This window comes from Helicoverpa armigera, chromosome 22 (genome assembly GCF_030705265.1).
Source record: "Helicoverpa armigera isolate CAAS_96S chromosome 22, ASM3070526v1, whole genome shotgun sequence".
Lineage (NCBI taxonomy): Eukaryota > Metazoa > Arthropoda > Insecta > Lepidoptera > Noctuidae > Helicoverpa > Helicoverpa armigera.
This window is the reverse complement of record NC_087141.1, coordinates 7883861-7906729: the sequence shown is the minus strand read 5'-3', so window position 1 is coordinate 7906729 and position 22869 is coordinate 7883861. Positions and strand designations below refer to the sequence as shown.

At 35.2% G+C, this 22869-nt stretch overlaps 1 protein-coding gene across 1 annotated transcript; it reads right to left on the bottom strand.

The window, feature by feature from the left end:
- Nucleotides 1-536: 536 nt before the first annotated feature.
- Nucleotides 537-22194, bottom strand: LOC110380908 (potassium channel subfamily K member 18). The gene is made up of 3 exons (XM_021341065.3): nt 21799-22194; nt 2441-3169; nt 537-2256 (listed from the first exon to the last, which is right to left on the bottom strand). Exons 2-3 carry the CDS (start codon nt 3060-3062, stop codon nt 1460-1462), a joined length of 1419 nt encoding a protein of 472 aa, XP_021196740.1. The 5' UTR covers nt 3063-3169; nt 21799-22194; the 3' UTR covers nt 537-1459.
- Nucleotides 22195-22869: the final 675 nt, after the last annotated feature.

Sequence of the window (22869 nt, the reverse complement as noted above, 5' to 3'; positions counted from 1 at the left end):
GGGGTCGAAAGTACCCGACATGTAATAACAAGACCCCACTAATTTAAGCTATCAATTTCATGTGTACTAATGGGTTGACATTGTTTAGGTTTTCTTGCAAATCGTGTGTGATATTTCGTATTGTGCGCTTTTGTTTTATTATAGCTGTTTGCCGCGGATTTTCTTAAATTATAAGGACTTGTTTGTATTTGCCCATATTTTTTTCAAAATGTGTATGCCTAGCGTAACTAACTACGCGTACATTCTAACGCCTATTTTGTTTCAATGTCATATACCCTATGTCGCGTTTTGCATTAAAAGAAGTCTCGTGACCACTCATGCTCAATTTTAAATCAAACTGATGCTCTAAGTAATTGACTTTCTAGTATTTAATCTTGTGCAACCATTACGTTATTTTAGCCTTCCATATAAACATAAATAAATAGTGTACCAGGATAATTTCATTCTTTTCATATCTTGATTTGAAAAATTCGGGAAATTAATAAAAACTACACACAGTAATTTTAAAGTCTTTAATTTTCTATTTTCAAGATGTTATTTTTACATTTTCCATACAATTTCACAAATTAATATTGACATTATTTATCTCACAATTTTATAATTAACACTTCTATTTTTACTCCTGGCAAAGGACATTTTAATTTTTAAGTAAATAATAAAAAAATGAAACTAAAAAAAACTGCCTCATTTAATTTCAAAATTATATTAGAACAGTTGCTCTTTTCGAGGCTGCCTCGACATGAGAGAAATTCACGTTCAAAAACAGCCTCAATGCCTCGAAAAAAGAAATCTAATCTCTATTAGCGAACCATTCTGCTCAACCCGAGGCTGCCTTGAGGAATCAAACAGTCGTTTAACAACTGGCTCATATAATTACCTTTATATGATACGCATTAGATATACAAACTATCAGTATTATATGTTGTACAATATAATTTGGCATATTTCCATAAAACTATTTGTTACAACAATACAATAAATAAATTCAAACTCCCTAATGTATAATGTCTACGTACAAAAAACCTTTCATTTTTCAGTAATCAATAAACCTTAGGACTAGTTTTACGCTTCCATAATTACTTAGTAATAACTTACTTCTATTTCAAACACAAGTTTACTGTCCTATAATAATTCCTATATTATTTTTACTCAACTAAGTAAAATAATTAACACATAAGGTCAGTCATTTCTTTACATAAGTTTTGGTTGAGACTGTTCATCAAATCCGTCATTTCTACGTGTGATCAAATCAAACAGTACTACAGTTTTGGGAATGAAAAACGTGTACCTACATGGGAGTCACTCTCTCTGGTTCCTTTACCTCCTTGAGAGTATACACAGACCTCCTCACGGCCCCTCCTTCAAACCGAGCATTTGAAACATGGTGCAAAACCTCTGGCAAAGATTCCCCATCTGAATGAATCACTGTTTCATCAGTCAGGTTCCCGCTTTCGTCTCGTCAAGATCTATGAAGAAACTCTGATGTCAAAACCTTCTGGTTGTTAGCTTTCAGCACCTTCTCGTGATGTCGTAGTCTATGAACAATCTCGTCGTGGAGAACATTGAAACACATGGCAGTGAGAGCGAGACCAGTCATGATGTATATTGAGCAAAACCAAACTGTACCTGACGACGCACCATTCTTCTGAGTAGCTCCGGGAGCTAAATGTCCAAAACCAATCGTACTTAGACTCATGAAGCAGAAATAAACCCCGTCTATTGGACTCCAGCCCTCCAATTGATACAACACTAAAGCTCCAAAGAAAATGTATGTAAAAATGGCGGCCAAACATAAAGAAATTGGAGCTAGGATTGAAAAACCTCGAAGGGATACTTTGGAGTCTGTGTCAGTACAGCTCATGGAGTCACAGTCTCTTAGGAAGCTCAAACCTTGAGTTTTATCTTTGATTGAATTTGTGCTTACACTGTGAGCTTGGGACGCAGATATTATTGTACCTGAAGGAGACCTGACATAATATGGCTCTTGTAGATGTAAAGTCTGATGTCTATAATCATCTTGTCTTCGGACTTTTTCCTTTCTTTCTTTGCTAGTCATAGTGCGTTCATCGAGACAGCAGTACCCGCATTTCGTGCATAGACAGCAGCATAGAGCCCTGCTGAATACACTTCTGGCTAGTCGTGATAGCAGGGCTCCTACTACAGAGAGATAGAGGAGTGTTAGAGGTATGCCTATTACTGCGTACCCTATTGTCACTGCCTTTCCAAGAGCTGTTCTTGGTGCCACGCTGCCGTAACCTGGGAACAAAAAGTATGATGAGCAAAATACAGACAGAGATACAGACTTTGGTATTTGCCAATTTCGGAAAGATATTTCTGTGAGTAAATTCACCTAATGAGTCTGACTTAGCACAACAATGCTCAAGCCTCATAAATTAATGGTTGGAAAATTGTGTTACAGAATACATATTTAATATCTTACCTATAGTAGTGAGAACAGTCAAAGAATATAGAAACGCCTTAGCGAAGTTCCACTCATAATCATCAACCACCAACGCAGGAGCTGACTCCAAAGCCCTCGCCCCTCCATACTGAGCTGACACATCAGCTGCCACTCTTGCCACCAACTTCTCCTGGAACCTGGCGATCTCCTGAGCAGCTAGCCTCGTCCAGTTCTCTTTATACAATATGTTTAAAGACACCGTTATCTCCCAAATACTTTCCACTGTCTGAGACCTCAATTCCTGACTGGCCTGACTGATAGTCCCATTTAATTTTGACAGGGGTACTGACTTCTGGTTTTCAGTAGCTTGGTACGATGTAGTGGCTAGAGTTTTCTGGTGAATCTTGGCCGCTCCCCCTTCAATGGCCAAGAAAATGAAAGCACCAACCAAAGTGTAAGCAAGGAGTAGTGTGAAGATACCAAGGTTCGTCACACACCCAGCGATAAAACTTTTCTTTTTACTTTTTTTGGTCTTAACACATAGACAACACGTCGTAATGACGTCCTCGTCGATCCTGTAATTCTCAGATTTGCCATTTTTCTTGTACTTCCCATTCGAATGGTTCTTTTTCTTCAAACTCTTGTCCATGTTCGTCTTCATGTGTTCAGTATTCCCAATACGTGGCGACCAGTGAAGAATATAAGGACAATAGAGATTTTACAACATCGTCTAGTTAACCTTATTGAGAGGTAAAGACAGAAATCCATCTGAAACAAAAGAAGCCACGTTTATTTACTTTCCTTAGATTTTTATTAGTTTCGAATGAGCTTTCGTCGAGGCCTATATAAACCCAAATTCGACAGAATAAAACTGCTTTACTAGAAAAAGGCGGGGGCAATAAACTGAAAAGAAAAGATAAAAGTAAATTCGGTAAATATAAAGAAAGATATATTAACGTGTGGTATAAAAATATGGGTTTGTTTTTTGGAGTCCTTTTTGATAGGCGTGAACAGTCTAGTTAGTACAGCGAGATAATATATCAATAGAGAATTGTTATACTGCTTATTTTCTATACTGACGTTATCCTTTTATTTAGTCTGTGTCCCAATTTTACGCTGACAATGTTATGGATTTGTTTCACGAGTTTTTTGTAGAATATATTTATTTAGGTTTTATTTTATAACTCTAGGTATCAGTAATCTAAATAAAGCCTTTTGTTTATGGCTGAAGATAAAATTAATAATAAAATGAAAAAAGGTCAGTGTTATTCTGTTTTTGTTAGATAGTCCTTTGCTATTGGAATAAAGTGTGATAAAATTAAGCTCGGATACAAATTATCTTTACTATTTTTTTTCTGAATATATGGTGTACGTAACTTTAATAATGGCAAATAAATGATACTCCTACCTGGCCACTAAAACAAGAATTTTACATTTTTAACAAAACGACTTTAAACTATAAAAATTAAGATTTTACGATAGGTAGTTAGATTTTTTAGCCAAATCCTGACTTAACATAAAAGGTAACAATTAAGTTTGTATCCAAATAAAGGCTTTTTACAACTTAAAATCTGTTGATTTTTTTCAATTGTCTTTCACTTACTGTGTAGACAATCTCTTACGTTTAATATAAGAGCCTTCACATAAACAACAATAATAAACAAGATATTCAATGCATTAAGCGCAGCTACAAGTTTATTACACGCGCCGCCAACTTGCCGGGAACAGCGGTATATCCACATTAGTAATGTAGTTAAAGGAGTAAGATTGTTACGCTCTGAGTGAAATTCGTAATTGCAGTGTTTAGTAGATTTTATAGTTACAAGACAGAGGATTAATTATTAATCATCCTTATATGGTCTCGCACACGTTCTTTTACGATCAGCGTCGTAAGTCAGCAAAGAGATGAATAGGAAGTGCGCACATTACAACAAACAGGTATTCTTCCAATATCAGACTCAGCGTCATCATCATCCCTTCATCCCTTCATCCCCTTATCCCAATTTTATTTTCAATTTCCATTTTTTTTTTGTATTTTCTCCTTCCATACTCTTCTATCTGCCGTCATCTCACAAGTCACATTATTTCCATACCTACTTTCCCATAATCCATCCGATCAGACTAAAGAAAAAAAAATAGTTTCACCATTTCCTTCAGAATATACGGTACGGTAAGCAAACCATGCAATGGGTCAACTATCGACCGACAGTTTAGTTTTCATTCTGCGGTGGCTCTAAATATGACTGTTATAACTCTGATCCTCAAAATACAGGAGACGCCTTAGTTTGAAGGTCACTGCGAAAATTGTAGGTATTGTAACTAATTTTGGATAACAGCCTTTCCGCAAACTCATCATCCTCCGAGCCTCCGAGCCGGTGCTTTACAAGGACGCGACTGAAATGCTAAAATGCAGATAGGCATTTTAGCATTTCTGAAAATTATGTATGTTAAAGTCGTCTGTCAGTCAAAACAGATATAAGTAGCTGAGTTTAAGTGTTTTACACAGCGACTGCCCATCTAACCTCCAACCCAATTTATTCACCTTTATTTCCCCACATTAATAGTTCACAAAATCTACCATTTCCCTACAAATTGGGACTATAACTTAACGAAACGTCATCGTAAATAAAACCGTGTTAATCTCAGTAATTATTAACAGACAACGCCACAAACTTCGACCATTAAAAGACTCTGTGTCAATGTACTAAAATCTCTTTAATTCCACTACATTAAATTCCAAAGATATTTCCTCAGGAAAATATTAAATTACACTCGAGGACACTTAAAACGGGCCAGTAAATGAGCTTTTGTTTTTTCTGACTCATTGGTTTGTTTCTGACTAATTTATTTAATCAATTGCTTATTCAGTTAAATGGCGGTCTTTCATGTTTTTCTAAGGCATTGAACATTTATTAAGTACTTGGTGCAACCATTGCTTGGATTTTTTTCATGTTGGTGCTCATTTTTGAAAATAGACTGCAGCATCTGTAGGTATAAAGTAGGTTTTTTTCTTGTCACCTTTTTAATTAAAGTAGAATATAATTTATTGGTGTGATAAGTTGAAATGAATACCATTCATAAATATGTCATGTTCATCAATCTACATTTCAATTTTACATCCATTTGCTAACACTAATATTACAGTAACTGCAGACTTTCGTCAACCGATAGTTTATTTGGACTCATAAATGAGTATTCAAATTAATGGTAGTATGCACATAAAAAAAAAGAAAATACAATCATCGGGTCAACTGTCGGCCGACTGTTTTCTCTGCCGTGTGCTCCTAGGGTTCTCTTTCCATCGATTGAATTGACAATCATATCTCATTTATCTTGAAAGGGTAACTTACAATATTTCCTTGAAACATAAAGTAAGAAACTTTATCGGAACATCTTTTGGTGAAAAAATATCACCTTATAGGGTCATCTAACATATGACCTTTCAACTGAAACCTTTAGGGATTTTTGAGAAAGTAGTTTATGAGACCTTTGGAAAAAGTAGCAAATAAGTACAAACCAATCTAATGATATAAAAAAAATAGCGAAAAGTTAACAAAATATTTTATACAATGCATGACAAAGAAACATAAGAAATAAAATGTTGATGATGGCGATCAAATATGTAAGTATATTAAATGCCGTAACTTAAAAAAAATGAGAATTAGCCATATTTCCTCGCATTAAATAACTAGTTCCGATTTTCAAATTGACCGTCGCGTCGGTTCATTAATCGTCATACTTTTTATCACAACTAGCTTCCACCCGCGGCTTCGCCCGCGTAGAGTTCGGTTATATCGCGTTTCCAAGAGAATTCTTTAAAAGTCCGTGATAAAAACTACCCTATGTTGTTTCCCAAGGTCAACTCTATCTCTGTACCAAATTTTATTAAAATAAGTTCTGTGGTTTAGACGTGAAAGCGTAACGGACAGACAGACAGACAGAGTTACTTTCGCATTCATAATATTAGTAGGGATAATTGAAACCCTAATTTCACTAGCAAGAGCATTAGTACAAATATACAAAGTGTAACCTAACACTACAACAGAATTACTCCAAGTTCCAACAATATGTATGTACAAGTAATAAGGTGTGGCATTCCCAGATCACAATTACTGCTACCCAGTCGAGTACCCTCAAACATTACCTCCGGAGTACGGTACACTACTCGTACGAAATTTTGGTACGGTTATACAGAGAAATGCAGGAGTTCCATTTTGGTAGAAAATGTATTGAAATCTAGACACACGGCAGTGTGTCCGCCAAGTTCGAGCAAAAAAAGCGACACTCCGGCCGTGGGTTATATTACACGAACCATTTCGGGCCAAATTCGACCCCCCTGTAACTCAAAATCTATTTGATTTACGCATATCAAATTTCTAGTATCTGTTGAGACCCCCTCACTTATCTAAAATACAAAATTTCATTAATATACCTATTGTAGGTCTTGAGATATTGACGTCAGAAAATCGCTATTTTTACTATACACTTATTCACTTATTCACTGACTCACTCATCAAAAACCTAGACCACTTCCAATGGTCGTATTGACTTGAAATTTGGCATGGAGGTAGGTCTTTATGTCAAGGTAAAGGAAAAAATCTGAAAATGGCCAAGTGTGAGTCGGTTTCAAAATAATGAAGGTGTTTTATACCCGGTGTAAATTTATACCCCTAAGGAACTAAAACGAACTAAATTTATCTATATTTATATAATATATCTTCGAATGGTACAAAGGTTTGTATTTAGTCAAAGTAAAGTAAAAATCTGAAAACGGCCAAGTGTGAATCACTTTCGAAAATAACGAATGTGTAACTTTGATCCACGAACATAATATATGATAACATGTCATGTCAGTCAGTTGGTAAATCTAGTCCATTTAGTTAATCTAGTTCATCTCTTTGTAAGAAACATAGTGCATATTAAAAATCTAAAAATAGTATAAATGAGACATTTCTTTAACTAACTTCATCATAAGAAAAAATAAAATAAACAACCTTGCAAAAATAAATGAAATCCCACCCAAAACAAAATGTGAAAGACTGCCAAGTTCGATAATATGGGAATGCTTCGCCTATAAAAGAAGTGAGATCTGAATAAGTACCAAGTTCCATACACATACCTCAGTTAAAAATAGTTACTTTTTAATGATGATTACTTGGCAAGTTTTAATAGAAAATTAAATACTTGATTCATTGCGTTTAGTAGGTTTATAACAAGGTGTATGAAAACTTGCCAAGTAACATCATTAAAAAGTAACTATTTTTAACTGAGGTATGTGTATGGAACTTGGTACTTATTCAGATCTCACTTCTTTTATAGGCGAAGCATTCCCATATTATAGAACTTGGCAGTCTTTCACATTTTTGTTTTGGGTGGGTTAATATTACAAGAAAGCACGTAGAGGAGATAGCAAAAAGTTTTGTACAAAATGTCCCAACAAGAAATGTTTATGTTTCAAAGAATAGCTGACAATACCGTCGACTTCAAATTAAATATGTACATACATGTGAAATACTAAAGAAATACATTGACACTCTCGACATAGTTTCAGGCGCTGTTTTGTAAACCGCTTTGACTTAGTCAAAAATTTTTATAAGCCGTCTCTTTGCGAATACAAGAGACACATGTAAAACGACAAGACAATTACTCTCCTTTTTTCGGAGCTAAATCAAACCCGATTCATATAAAATACTGTATTCCAAACACGACCACTGTAGTTACAAAAGCATCAGCAAAAAAAACAATTTAAAAACAAGTTCTCTTTTAACCCCATTACAAACCGAACCTTCTGACCACCTCCACTTACTTTCCAAACTAACATGAACTCGACATACCGTGTGACCATACCCCGCATTCTACCGTCGCCGGTCCTCTATCGTAAGCAATTAGACTTTGCAGTCCAAACTATCTGGTCTATGCACTATTACTTGGTACTGGGATATGTCTGGGACTTCAAAAATGCAATCTTGAGGGGACAGTTTGTTTTTATGTAACTAAACTTACAATCGAAAATGTCTATGTTTTTTAAAAACATTATATGGCCTTACTACAAAAACTTAAACATCTGTTTTACACTTGTCTAAAAAAATTGTGGCTGCAAAATGAACCATATGTCAACGTCATAATCGGACATATTTTTAGACAAGTCTTAAACTGACGTTCAAAAGTTTTTGTGGTAAGACGGATAGTGTCTATTTTACATGAGCTGCTGCCAGCAGCTTCTCCCGGATTCCCTTCTATAAATGGCAAAGCCTTCTCAAATAAATGTGTTTCTAGTTCCTAAGATAACTCGGAACAAACTCTCAACTATGCAAACCTTTATAATATTATCAGGACCAAAAATTTACGCAGTTAATTAAGTTTATATAGGTATGCGGCACACAACTTTTACAATTGTGTACTGAATACATACCAAAACATTGTAACTAATTATACCCGGAAACCACAAAAATAAGACCATAATAACAAGATTGACACTGACACCCTTAAATCCTCTTCAAGAGCTCTTCCAACGAATAATATGCAGACGCCATATTGATTGGCTCGGACATATGAGTGAAGGATGAGGGTACTTGTGTAAGATATTGGTAGGTAGTGTTGATGTTTGGAGCCTGAGGTCAAGATGATCCTTCTCGAGTGGCGCGTAATAAGTTGGTAGAGATGGAAATATTCTTGGGTTATTTTGATATATACCACTGGATATTTTCCGCGTTTTCACCCACGTGCCGGGGCTACTTTCTTCCCGTACTTGGATGAAATGTAACCTATGTTACTCGAGGATAGTGCTGACTTTCAACAGTGAAATAATTTTTGAAATAGGTTCTGTCAGGTTGTTTCGGAGCCCTTGGGGTTCAAACACAAAAACATGTTTGCTCTTTATTACATCGTGTAGATTGGTAAAAAATATTATTTCTTAGGCTGCTTTTAAACCTACCGAGGAGTATTTGAATGAGTTTTCGAAGCCCTGGTACACAAAGGACAGAGAAGAAGGAACAAAGATGGGTTTTAGTCAATAACAGTCTGACACTGCAAATGCATCCACAAAAGGATGCATTTAAACTCATCTAATCAAATTCGTTCAGAGATAACAAGGATAGAGTGCGCTGCGTCTTTTTATATAAAAATAATTTTATCGGAAAAGAAGGCTATAAATGTACGAAAGAAAGCTATGGTTTAAAGATCAGTTGGTCTAATCGCAACTTTCATTTTAATCTTAATCGTGTGCTAATAATTAAAAACTGAGAATCAGATGACTAAGGTGATGTTAAAATAGAGATATTTCAGAATTGACACCAATACCTAAAAGCGATATCATATTACAGGTAAAAATACCAGTCTATTTCAAAGCACGGTTTCAAGCGAATAGAACGCCAAATGATTTTTATTAGTAACTGGATAGCAGAGATACGAATTTTCACATCAAAACAAATATTTGTTTTGGCCTATTATTTGTTCCGAATCGGAATGTTTGGCTAAGGGATTTGTACGCCTTTGTGTATCGGCACCGAATACACAGGAAATCCTAGTGTGAAGAATTTGTTTATTTTCGCAAAAACAAAGCTTGGATATTTTGCTACCGGATACTGGGTAACGATCTGGTTATTTTTGTGTGCGATTAGAATTATTAGAGCTATTCAGCATTACCTAACATTTTTAGTATGAATCCGCAAAACACCAGCAAGACTCTTGAAAGGAAAAGTACGAAATAAAACATGATAATCATGAGCACCAGCACACTAACTGTTAAAAAACTTAGTTGCCACCACTAATAAAGTCGTACGTGTATCAAAATACTGTTCCTCTCAAATGTAAGTATGATTGCCATCAAATAGCCAGAAGAAGAAGTAGTTAATAAAACCTCATAACTTAAAGCAAAATCTCGTTCCACCTTCAAAATCAATTTAATCCAAAACCAAAGAGAATCTTCCAGAAAAATCCCCTCCAATCGCCGCAAAGTAATGTAACTCCACCCAAATCCAATTTCAGGTGACGTCGATAAAGATTTTGCATAAATCAGTGATATAATCCTATGATACCGCATTTTAGCCGCTCCATACCTAATGTTCAGCAATTGAATACTCTATATCAATTTAAATGACTTATTTCATTACGCTGCACGAGGATTCTCTGGGATCTGTGGGCATAAATTCAGAAATTGATAATAAAATTTTAGTAGGATCGCATTATGTTCAGTGTTATATTCAATCGTTCGGATTTGTGGGGTAGGTGTTTGGGGGCCTTTTGCGTGATTTAAATAAAGGGATTTAGGTATTTTTGGGTACCTGGTTATGCTTCAAATATATGAGTCCCAAGATTCGCAGAATGTTTATCGAATATTGTATGCTTGATTTCACTGCTTATGCGTACTTCATCTTGGACCTCGTATCAAGGAGACGTCTTCTTAGCTAAAGAATTTCAAATAATGATAACAATATTAATATCAATTTTAAGGAATCATTTTCATTGTAGTTTTTTATGTTGTCTATTTATTGAACAACAAAACCATCTGTAGGTACATTATTTTAAAGAACCTCAACCTTTTCGTTTACTAAAACTACTGTAACGAAACTTTACTGTAACGAAAAAATAGTAATTTTCGTTACAGTAAAGTTTTTGATTTTAACAAAATCACAAGACCTGAAAGACATTGCATCATCAGATATTTTCCGAAACGAGCCTTCACTGTGCCTTATTAAATATTTAGCCATACCAAAACAACCAAATTCATTTATCCCAAATTAATTTCCCAGCCACTCAGGCCAAGACGAAACACTGAACAAGTTTTTCCTCACACGTATTAAACGGGGGCTCCGAAGTTTGGCGGAACTTGCCGATTAGTTCCGAGCTCAAATCCGGAACTCAAGTAAAAACGATGTTCAGACAAGTGGCGAAGTTCGTTCGAAACTTGGAGCGGTTTCATAACGAGTTTGATGCGGTTCTGTTGCCAAACAAGGTACGGAAACCGAAAATAGCTGGAAGTTCGCTGTAGAGGTTATAAAAAATCTAGGATTTGTGTTTTTTTTGGATTCGTTTGTTTTTGAGGCTGTAATTAATATTTTCTGTTAGATAATGATAGCAAGTTGGCGCTGTTGAAAATGGTACTGAACTTTATCTCAAAAGTTGATGGAGAGGTTCATTTAAATAGAGAAGTCGACAGTGTAGAAAACGCAAAAACTTAAGCAAAACCTCGTACACTCACATGACAAATAATTTACCCACTAATCTGTTTTCGTCACGGGAAAACCATTTCCATTCTCAGGCGGTTATCGGTTCAGCAATTTTGGTATCAAAGTTACACAGACACAGTGAGAATTGCACTAAAATACATCATGACCATAACCTTTCACACCAGAACACAGACACACTTCACACCATCAATATATTTAATTCGTTCGTTCCACATAAACTTCTAATCAATAAATCATCCATAGATAAATAACTTTTTGCTCACAACTTGTCCAAACATAATCCACTTAACCGCAAATTGGACGATCCACACTGTTAGACTTTCACGGAAAAAGGAAAAGCCTAAAAAAATCTTATTACAGGGTTTTTCTGAGCTGATGGAAGGAAAACAGTATGTCTAGGCTTCCTTGTTTGAATGAAGATTAAATTGATTGAGGTATTAAACTTGCTTAGGTATTTAATTATGATCTTTACGAAGTTTATAACTACAATCTTATTATAGTTGGGTAGTAATATTATTCGGCTGAAGAAATTTCCACCAGTGGGCAAGGATATATGCCTATAAGCCTTCTTCGATAAATGACCTATCTAACACAGAAAGATTTTTCAAATCGCTCCAGTGTGTCCCAAGATAAGCGTGTTCCAGCAAAACAAACAAATTCTGCAACTTTCGTAATACCTATTAGAATAGACACAGAAAATTACCAACACTCCGAAAATCAGACAATCCCTCTTACGCAAGCACATACTATAAACCATCTTACAGTACAAAATGTACTGTAACACTACACAGCATACAGTGAATACATGGAGAACAAAATGACTAGCGGGGATGCCATAACGGAAAATCACCTAAGAAAGTAGCGCGCCAAAATGCGGGTGAACGGGGGACGAGGAACGTTACTCTATTGGCCCTTATAAGCCTTCTTTGGAACCGCCCATTTTTTGTAATGCCAACAACCCTTCTTTAAGTTGTGCCCTATATGGTCCATATTGATTCTAGACTGTAAAATGTACCACGTGTATAGCATATCTTCCGAGTCTTTTTCCCAACTATGTTGGGGTCGGCTTCCAAACTAATAAAGTATTGAGTATTCTGTATCGTTAACAGCAGTCTCAAAGAACCCGAAAGCTTAGTTAGTTCACTCGTAACTGATCATTTTTGCCATGCCCACCGTACTAATTTGACCTAGAAGAAGGCGCCTGACCTACCTGCACTATGGTATCTCCACTCATCTCCTTACTCCGTGTGTGTGCCATTATGCTACCTAGTTACACAGGGTGCTTCGCTAGCGAGTCTGCGAGTATTACGTATTCAAGATACAAAGCCTATTGTATTTTCTGACATTACACTTCTCGACGCATACTGTACTGTATTTAGAAGTTGTATTTACAGTTTGTTTTGTTGGAAATGGAATCGGATTTCATATTTTGTTAAAGCTCTTTTAATGGTGTGTAAGAAAACCTTTTTTCTGTGGGTGTTTTTTTTCATCTGCCTTATTTATCGTCTCACTGCTGGGCACAGGTCTCTTCTCACACAGAGAAGGATTGGGCTTCAATAACCACGCTTGCTCAATGTAGGCTGGTAATCGTTGATAACGATTATAGTCCAGAATTGATAGTCGTTTTATCATAGCAACGTTTTGGATATTCAGGACTATTTAAAAAAAAAACGATGTGAACTTTGATTCTGCGATTTCGATGTATTTTCCGAGGTTAACCACTTTTTCTACAAAAGATTTCTTCTCGCGCAAACCATTCTAAAAAACCAAATGAAGAAAAAAGGTAACCGAACAGCGTCCAGTATTTCAATTACCACAATATCACTGCAAAGCTAAGTTCCAACCCTCAACCCTCCAACGCGAACGTCCAACGTCTCTCGGAAAATACGGAACGTATAAATGCAGAAATTCCGCAAGGTAGTACGGAATATTCGCGTGGCACGGAGACTCATGTTAGACAACCAGGCTTGCAATGCTAGACAGGGTCCAATTTAATTGAACAGTAACCGCCGCCACTCGGCTCTGTATTCCGAAATTGGAATCGGTCAAGTGGCATCCAGAGGGTTATGCGCTATCTTTTTTCTGTGTTTTATATTTTAAATATTGCGTACTTTTTTTGTTAAAGTAGGCTTCAGTGAAGTGCTTTGCTTTTTGTTTTTAATTGGTGTTTTCTTTTATGTTCGGAAAAGACTTGAAATTGTCCCTTCTTTTATAAGTGTTGTGAAGTCTTTTATTTATCGCTAGCTGTTTTCCCGTGGTTTTACCCGCATCCCGTTGGAACTAATGGGATAAAATATAGCCTATGTTACTTGGGATGAGTATAACTTTCCAACAGTGTTAAGAATTTTTCAAATTAGTTCAGTAGTTTTAGAGCTTTCAGGTTCTTACAAAAGAACTACTATTGATTGATCTAGTATTGATTTCAGATTGACATTCTATTTTAGGATTGAGTGCAATGATATTCTTGATATTCAAAACAGTACACTATCAATTAATATCAAGGACGACCCCAAAATAGAACTTCGATCCGAAATAATTAATCAGCAACTTCAGAGCAATAATTTTCGTCCATTCTTTGTTCCCCACTTTGACCCCTGATTTCCAACCTATTGTTTTCGTACTTGAAACTTAAAGTCTAACACGATTCAGTGACAAGGGCTAAGTATAATTAATTTCGCCCTTTTGACATGTCTATTGTCAAAATTCAAATCGTTTAGCCTTCCGAAGCAAGGGTGAGTTTCTGAATCACGGAGGAAGGAAAGAACGGAGATGCCATAAGGAAGGTAGGTCAGGCGCCTTCTTGTAGGTCGATGAAACGTGGGGTAGGCGTGATCAGTTAGTAGAATTAACGAGACGATCGGGTTCCTTGTCAAATCGATTGTTTGGTGATTTTATTTCGAAAATAATTAGCGGGTTCTAAGGTAGACGTGCAAAGGCGGAGCTAGTAACGTTACTCGTCCCCCGAACACTCGCATTTTCGCGCGCTACTTTCTTAGGACATTTTGCGTTGACATCTCTACCAGTCATTTTGTTCTCCATGTTCTGAACCCTTTTGGTATTGAAAAGCAAGATAGCAAAATGGCTGTATCTGAGCTTCTTCCTGAAGACAAGAGATTTGAAAGGCTACTTTAAACTTGAAAGTGATAAAGAGAAAAGCTACCCTAGTTTGAATATAGAACACGTTTTAATTAGGTATCGATTTTCAAAAAAATATTCTTCTATACTACTGTGAAATAGTAATCGAATTTGATATTATTTTTATTATTTAGCCTTATTATATAAACTTTTGAAAGTGCCAAGAAACCGCGTGTATTTCCGATATCTGTATTTTAACCAGTAATTAGAAAAACAGAAGTGGTAACTAATAAACTAAACTGTTACAATAAACAGCATAGCTACTGTGACTAACTTTAAAAAAAAAACACGCATAAATCCTCCTTCATTTTAAAAAGCAGTCAAATAAACACTAAACTTAAAAAACTACTAAATATTTAAGTACACAACATAAACAGTTAAGTCCGCGACCATAAAACGAAACCATTCAATAAGCCATAATAGTGGGCAATAATACGAAATACATCTCGTTTCAGCCAATTCAGGACCAAATTAACCAATATCACTTCATTAGACCCATAAAATAGACCAGATAGCTTTACTATGTACTATTTAGTATATAAACTACCCTGGGTTAGGGTACACTGCAAACTTTTAGTCGGCCGATAGTTTGTTTGAGCTCACAAATCTGAATGAAGATGAATGGTAGTACGCACATTACAAGAATCAAGACATCAAATATTGCACATTTAATAGCCGAAAATCGATCTCAGTGGCGTGCACTTGGAGAGGCCTATGTCCAGCAGTGGACTGCGATAGGCTGATGATGATGATGATGATGAATAATCTGATCGCTTAACGCTGTCATGATGTGTTCCTCCGTGTTTCAGAAGGTACGTCAATTGGTTTTCCTGTCTGAAGCCAGAAATTCTTACAAAGGGGTATCGGATTCCCCTGGTAATTGAATTGAGGCAGTTGCTTCCTGTACTATCAGTAACACTACTAATCTACAAAACACTATTACTCAGCTGCATCTGGTTAGACTGTAAGCCGACGCCAATATAGTTGAGAAAAGGCAAATGATAGTTATAAGCAATCAATGAAGGCGAAAATATGACACTTATAGTATTATGTACCAAACTCACTTACTCCAACATCGAACTTATGACCTCAAGATCAGCACCAGTGCAATTTCTAGCAGAATCAAGTCTAGGGCGTAACCAAGTAATAATTCAAACTTAAGCCCTCATATTACATAGTTGATCTACGATAGTCTTGCTTAAGCCATGAACATAATTTTCACCATGGCACATGAAATATTAGTTCTCGCCTTACTATGAATAGAAGTCATAAAGAAGATTCATACCATTTATTTACATTACTTAGAGTTAGTACATACACTTTATTTTAACAAATTAAAAAAAGTGTCTTTGGAGTTTCTTGTCGGCTCTTCTCCATGAGACCAACTTTTTGTAACTAGGGTGACTTTTCTTAGGAGCCTAAGGCAAAGGTCGATTTTAAATAAAAACATTTGATTTTGACTTTGAAACGATTGTCAACAAGTTAATTAGATTTATACTTTAAAAACACTGGAACAACACAATTTATGTTGATGCATGTAAAAAGTTTCATATCTTCCGGCTCCATCATCAGATCAGTTCGACAGTACCATTGTTGTATTATCATCAGAACTACATACAGCTGACAATTTTCACAACTCTGAAGATGATTGCACTTCAATATTTCTGATTTACAAACCGACACTTAATATAAAATGTTAACGCCGAAGTTTTTAACTGGGGTCCATCCGAGCGAACTCGAACCCGGATGTCAAAAAAAAGGTTTTAAACGACTTTTTTGCACGGACCTTGTTATAATTGAAAATATTTTAAATGGACGTGACAATCTAATAATATACTTACAGAGAAAAGTGGAAGAGGAGAGCACTTTGTACTTTTTTGTATTTCACGGGTTTATTTACATAACATGTTATATTACGCAGGAATAGAAGGTGAAAAAAATATTGAATATTAGTTAATTTAATGTGAAATGAAAAAAAAAAACACCTAAGAGTATAAGACAATTAGTCCACGACTATCGATTAGGTACCTACTTAACCCAATGGTTGCTTAAAATGGGCCATCTAAATACACAACGTCTGAGCCCAAGAATAGCAGCTTCTTCGTCTTATAAGATACCAAAGTACAAAATAACTGATCTAAATTGAGAAGCCAAGTAACTCACTAAAATCACACGAGCATACTGTACTTCCTAAATTAACCATAAACCCTTCCAATCTCAGAACGATGATAATGTAATTTCAAAATACAATATCAAAACCATTGTTCAGGAAAGTAAAACATGCGATTTATTATAAGTCGAGCACACAATCTATAAAGGCACCATCAGACACCCACGTAAAACAATACAAGCGCTCAACAAAAGCTATTGTATCGACGACAACGTTGAAATAAAGACGAATAAATTTCGCCGTGTTCCTCCAAAACTCGTTTTAGGCAGCAAGTAAATTAATTTTATTATCAATTTCGGTCCATTTACTCAGCTTAAGGACATTACTTTAGGCTGTTATGAAAGTCAAATTGATAATCTTTCACCGGTTTGAGACGCGCGGAGTCGTTGTGATAGTCTAGGGAGGTCATTACTTTTTATAGAATTACTGATGTGAAAATTTAAAATGGGGGATGGAAGGGGATAAAGGAAAGTGTGTGGGGATCGTAAATGTGGATGGCGATTGGTTATCTTTGTGTGCTGAAAGGGTAGGATGGTGATTAATATGGGGATTGTCATTTTGGGACGGTTATTGTTATTGGCTGAGTCTTTTGCAGGCAAATATCAGAGAGGTTTATCGAGGACCAAAATTGGGAAAGGGAAAATTTTCTACATGAAATACAAATCAAATTACGGATCCTTTTCGCCACAATACGATAATACCACTATCTCTAATAATGAAATTGTAAAATAACGTCAAAGCAGATTTTTAAATTGTGAACAAGTCTCCACAAATAAAATTGTAGAAAGCTGAGAGTAACGTACAGAGTAACGGCTCTGAAATCCGATTTCGAAGAATACCTAGAACCACTATGTACCTATTGTAGAAGAGTTGTATTGTTGAAATGTTGAAAGAATCTTCAGTCAAAATAATGGGTAAAAACTTCCTCTATACATATGTTGGTAAAAACCTAGTCTGTAGCAGGAATTATTGTTAAAATAAATTCTTTCAGTATTTTTTTTTATTCCATTCATTGCATCCATCTCATTCCACCAAAGCATATTTTGGTGCTAATTCTTCATCTTCATTAAATAGTTTACATATTTATAAAGATGATCAGTCTACAGACGCACTCTGAATTTCTCAGAATGTCGATGCCAAAAGCTATGTAATCAAATATCAGAGTAATTGACCACCTTACAAAAGTCCTGTAAATCATTATTCAATCAAAAATGACCACAAAATTCAAATATAAAACCATTAAACTAGTTATAGACGTGAAAGGGCACAATAAACGGGCCATTGATAAACTTATCCGTACTCATCATTCAAATAAAACGCCGGCTACCAAGAGTTTTGTATTGGAGTAAAACTTTTCACGTTTAACGGTAACAAACGAACAAACTTTGCCTATTTATTATATTAATGTTGATGATATAAAATGGTGGAATACCTGCAAAAATGTAAGCCGTTTTCATCTAAGAATATACCCTGCATACCCTGCTCGAATTGCATAGTCAGTGGTCACACTCGCTGTGGGTGCAGCGTGAGTGAGTGTCAGACTCTTACTGACTAAAACCCATCATGTTCCTTCTTGAGCCTTTTATGTACCAGCGCCGCGGTAACTCTTTCGAACAATCCCGCAGCCCAAGGGGTGTGCTGATTCCGAGTTTTCTAAGTGAACGCTCTCGATACGTAATCATAACACGGCTAAAATAAGGAGTCATAAGTTACATTACAGGATTTGAAAATAATATTTGAAAATCTTATGAGTGACCTTTTCAATACGACCAAAAGCCAATGACAACTTTATCAAAATAATAATCAGTTCTAAGTAGCATTGGCAGAAGCGTCTCCAATTGGTTAAATGATCGAAGTTTTTAATCTACGATGAGTTTTCTTTTGGAAAATTGTAATTATTGTAAAAATATCAGCCTTTAGTAATGGAGGACAAAGAGTTCATTCTAAGAAATGCTTTTACAGTAAATCAACTTCTGAGAATTCAAACCTTTTTGGTAATTAAAGTTGTACTTTTATTTGTATTGGACATTTCTCAATTGATATTATTTGACCTCATCATCAATGAAGGATGAACAGAAGGATGATTCATCCTTCTGTCCTTAATTCAATTTTATTGGGGGTCGGCGCAGCATGCTTTCTTCTTCCATACTCCACTATCTGCTGTCATCTTTCAAGTAGCATTATTTATAGCCAAATCGACTTTCAAGAAATCCATCTTTTCCCCCTCTATATCCCAATTCTTCAACTTAAAACCTCCCTCAGACATTATATTATTGCAGTATTCATATCTGATTAATAATATTAGTATTTTATATATTTTTAAAGAAATATTTTCCTAATAATGTTCATGATATTATGGCAATCTATGAAAGATTTTAGGCGGAAGTTAGATGTGAAAGACTGCAAAAAAATGGCTCACGTTAAAGAGAAGTGTATGCCCAATGATGGACAAACTAAAGGATAATAACAAAGGTTCCAGCAAGTAATAAACCTCAGTAACAGATCTCTCATCGCTCGGGGACTCGTCTAGACCATTTACATGTAGTATACTAATTAATTTATTCATAATGGATAATGCTTTACTGTTAATTAAAGTTGCTCTAGAGTTTGAGTGAATATAATTTGAATTTAATGCTTTCAAGAGACGAGGACTTTTAAACAAAAATATGACGGTGATTTTTTGTTTGTTTTTTTACGTCTAAACTGGTAGTCCGGTCAATATAGACATTTAAAATAACAAAAAATCCCGGAAAGCCAAATATTGGTGGAGTGTGTGCTTCTAAGTTATGCAGTCCAAAGGTCAAAACTTGATGATTTCAGTTTTTTTTTTTTTAAACGTTAAGTTTTTTCAAAACAAATAAAGCAAGGTTTTTCTACGCGCGACACATTCCACGCGAGAAAAAACATATCGCGCGGTTTCATTGTCTTCATGTTATTGTTTGTACAGGTACGTTTTTGAATGCTAGCTGCCGACTGCAACTGCCGACCGCACATGCCGCGACTGTATGAAGTCGGCCGCAGCTGCACTACTGGTTTGTATGTATTTCGATGAAACCGTTTTGGATCGAAGCGACAGCAGCATGTGCAGTCGCCCTCAGATATCGACCGATTTCATACAGTCACTGCAAGTGTGATAGGCAGTTGTTATCGGCAGCTAACTTTCAAAACACACGTTGCTACTTATCAATTGTTTCTTAGATAAAAAGTAGCTTTTGTCCTTTTTCAGGCTTTAGACTAGAATATCTGTGTATCAAAAAAAATCAGTTTAGTATTACCATACTATTGGCTGACTAGGCAAACTAGGCTAAAAATCAGCATTTTTGAACGTCAAAAATAATACACAAAGATAGCACCTAAAACGCCCACCACTTCCTGTGTTATTATTGGGAAGAAATGTCGCAACAAACTCCATAATTATCAACAAAATAAAGTATATTTACTTTCACAATTATAATATTAGTTAGAATTTATATGGGTCTACCTTCTTTTCATTTCGAAAAAAGGTAACGAAAAGGCCATAATAGGTGTTTCTGATTTAATAAAAGAAAAGTCATAAAATTGTTTTATGAATAAATACTTTATGAGCTCATTTTACGGTCTTATTTATGAATACGTAGATCATTTTATTTACGTATTTACTGTTATACGTACGTGGTATTTTTTACGTATCTGTATAAAATATATGAATAAACTTCTTTTCGAGTTGTATATCCTTATGTGCTTAAATTATACTAGCCGTTTTCTCGCGGTTATAAAATATAGCCTATGTTACTCGTGAATAATGTAGCTTTCGAATGGTGAAAGAATTTTTAAAAACTGTCCAGTAGTTTTTGAGCCTATTCATTACAACCAAACAAACAAACAAACAAAGTTTTCCTCTTTATAATATTAGTATAGAAATGCGGAAGTAACTCTTGACTGTCTGTCAAATTTTCACGGCCTAAACTATTGAAACTATTTCCATGGAATACACATAAGTCTAGATCTTGGTAAAATACATAGACTACTTTTGTAATACCCTCAAATCGGGATAGAACCGCGCATAACGGCTAGTTCTGGATATCTAATTACCACTGCTCTTAGTAATCTTCTTGAGAAGAAACCTGGGGGTATTAATCTTCTATGTACCTATATCTACAAAAATTATTAAATGATGTTTTTATGTAGAGAGCAATCTCCGATACTACCGGACCGATTTCGAATTTCAAGATACATTATCTCTTAATTTTATAGCGGAATAGAGCTTCTGAGAGCGATTTCAACATCGTACCAATGAATCTACGTACCTACTGCACATAGGCAAAAGGTTACCTATACTTCTATGGCTTATATTATTCTCTAAAAAGCAATATGCCTGCTACGTTTCATCAAAATCCTCAGTACTTTTTGCATTACAAGTGTCACAAACATACGTACACATATCCTTCTAACTTTCGCATTAACAATAGGTTTCTCTCTTGACCTAACACTATTGTCACATTTGACAACACAAAGGACAGCCTACACTATCTACAGAGCAGAACTTAGTTATAAACAGGAACATTTCCCTTGTCAATGGAAAATCAATCGTATGTTTAGTACTATAAGGTGTTTATTTGATGCTAATGAGTGATGACTTATGTGAATTGGAGAAAACTTTACGGAATCTATAGAGATGGATAATTTAATTAATGGATAAGTTAATTTTTTATGTCAAATTCCTGTATAATTATGTCAAGAAAATAAAGAAAAAATGAGATAAATTGGTAAAAGAATCACTGATAAAAATAAATAAATAAAAAGGTATTGCAAACTGACACGTCATATTTTTACGCATAAATCAATCGAATTTGAGTTTATTTTGGTATTATTAAGCTGAATGTGCAAAGGTTTATAAATAATAATTATTGTAATAGAGAACTTACCTTACGAAGTAAAGAATCTAGTTATTCCATCACCCAGAAACAATTCTTCATTACATTTTCGGTTAATCTTTTCCATATCATTGTCTATGATTAACGATTCTTTTAGGCAGTATTTAATTTGGATGATATCAATCAAGAAATACGTTTCTATCTCAAAATTATGTAGTCATAGCACATCTTTATTAATTCGATCTATCTGTCAACACTGTTAAATCCACAATCCCTTTTTAGCACACAACACTAAAACCCGCCATTTTGTTCACGTCAAACTGTCAATCAATTGTTTTTTTCAATCATTTGAATTTAGAATGTGCAACACAATTCAATTTTTATTAGCAAAACATTTTAGTTGGTGTTCTCAAATCTTTGGGTAGCAGCCATTTTGTAAGCTGAAGAGCGCATGCGTCAATTTCCGAAAGTCACGCATGCGTACAAAATACGAGTGAATTATTTAAAATGGCATTGTTTTGGTAACATGTTTGTATGAAAAATTAAGCGCACATCTCGCTATGAATTCATATGCTGGATTAATCTTTTGAGAGATTCCTAGGAAGGATCCGTTTCATTAGAGTAATGGGGCATTGTGAGAAGGTCAAAAGTTACTCAGATATTTATACCACTTTTAGCTGAGAAATGCGTCAAACAATTCAGGGAAAAACCACAACTTTTGTGAACTAAGTATAATATAAATCGACGGTAAAAAGGCAAAAGGGGTCAAGCGCCACATTTTGCGATTTTAACTTTTTTATTGACCCCAACTCCACTATTTTTTCTCTTTCGAATGGTCGTAATATCGTTTTCCTAGCATGAAAAAAAGTCGCTTGGACCAAAGAATTATTTGTACTGAAGTGCCAAATCGATACTTGCCAAAAGTGCTCAAGCGACACCAACTTTACCTTGCTTGGTTGAAGGACCATTTTGTGTATTACGTTTTTGTATCGCCTTGTCATTTGGCATAATTTTAAAAACAATATTAGAAGTAAATATGTCGTTTGTATCCATTTTTCTTTTATTTGTTTAATAACTATAACGTCGCTTACACCAATAGTAAAAATTGACAACTAAACATAA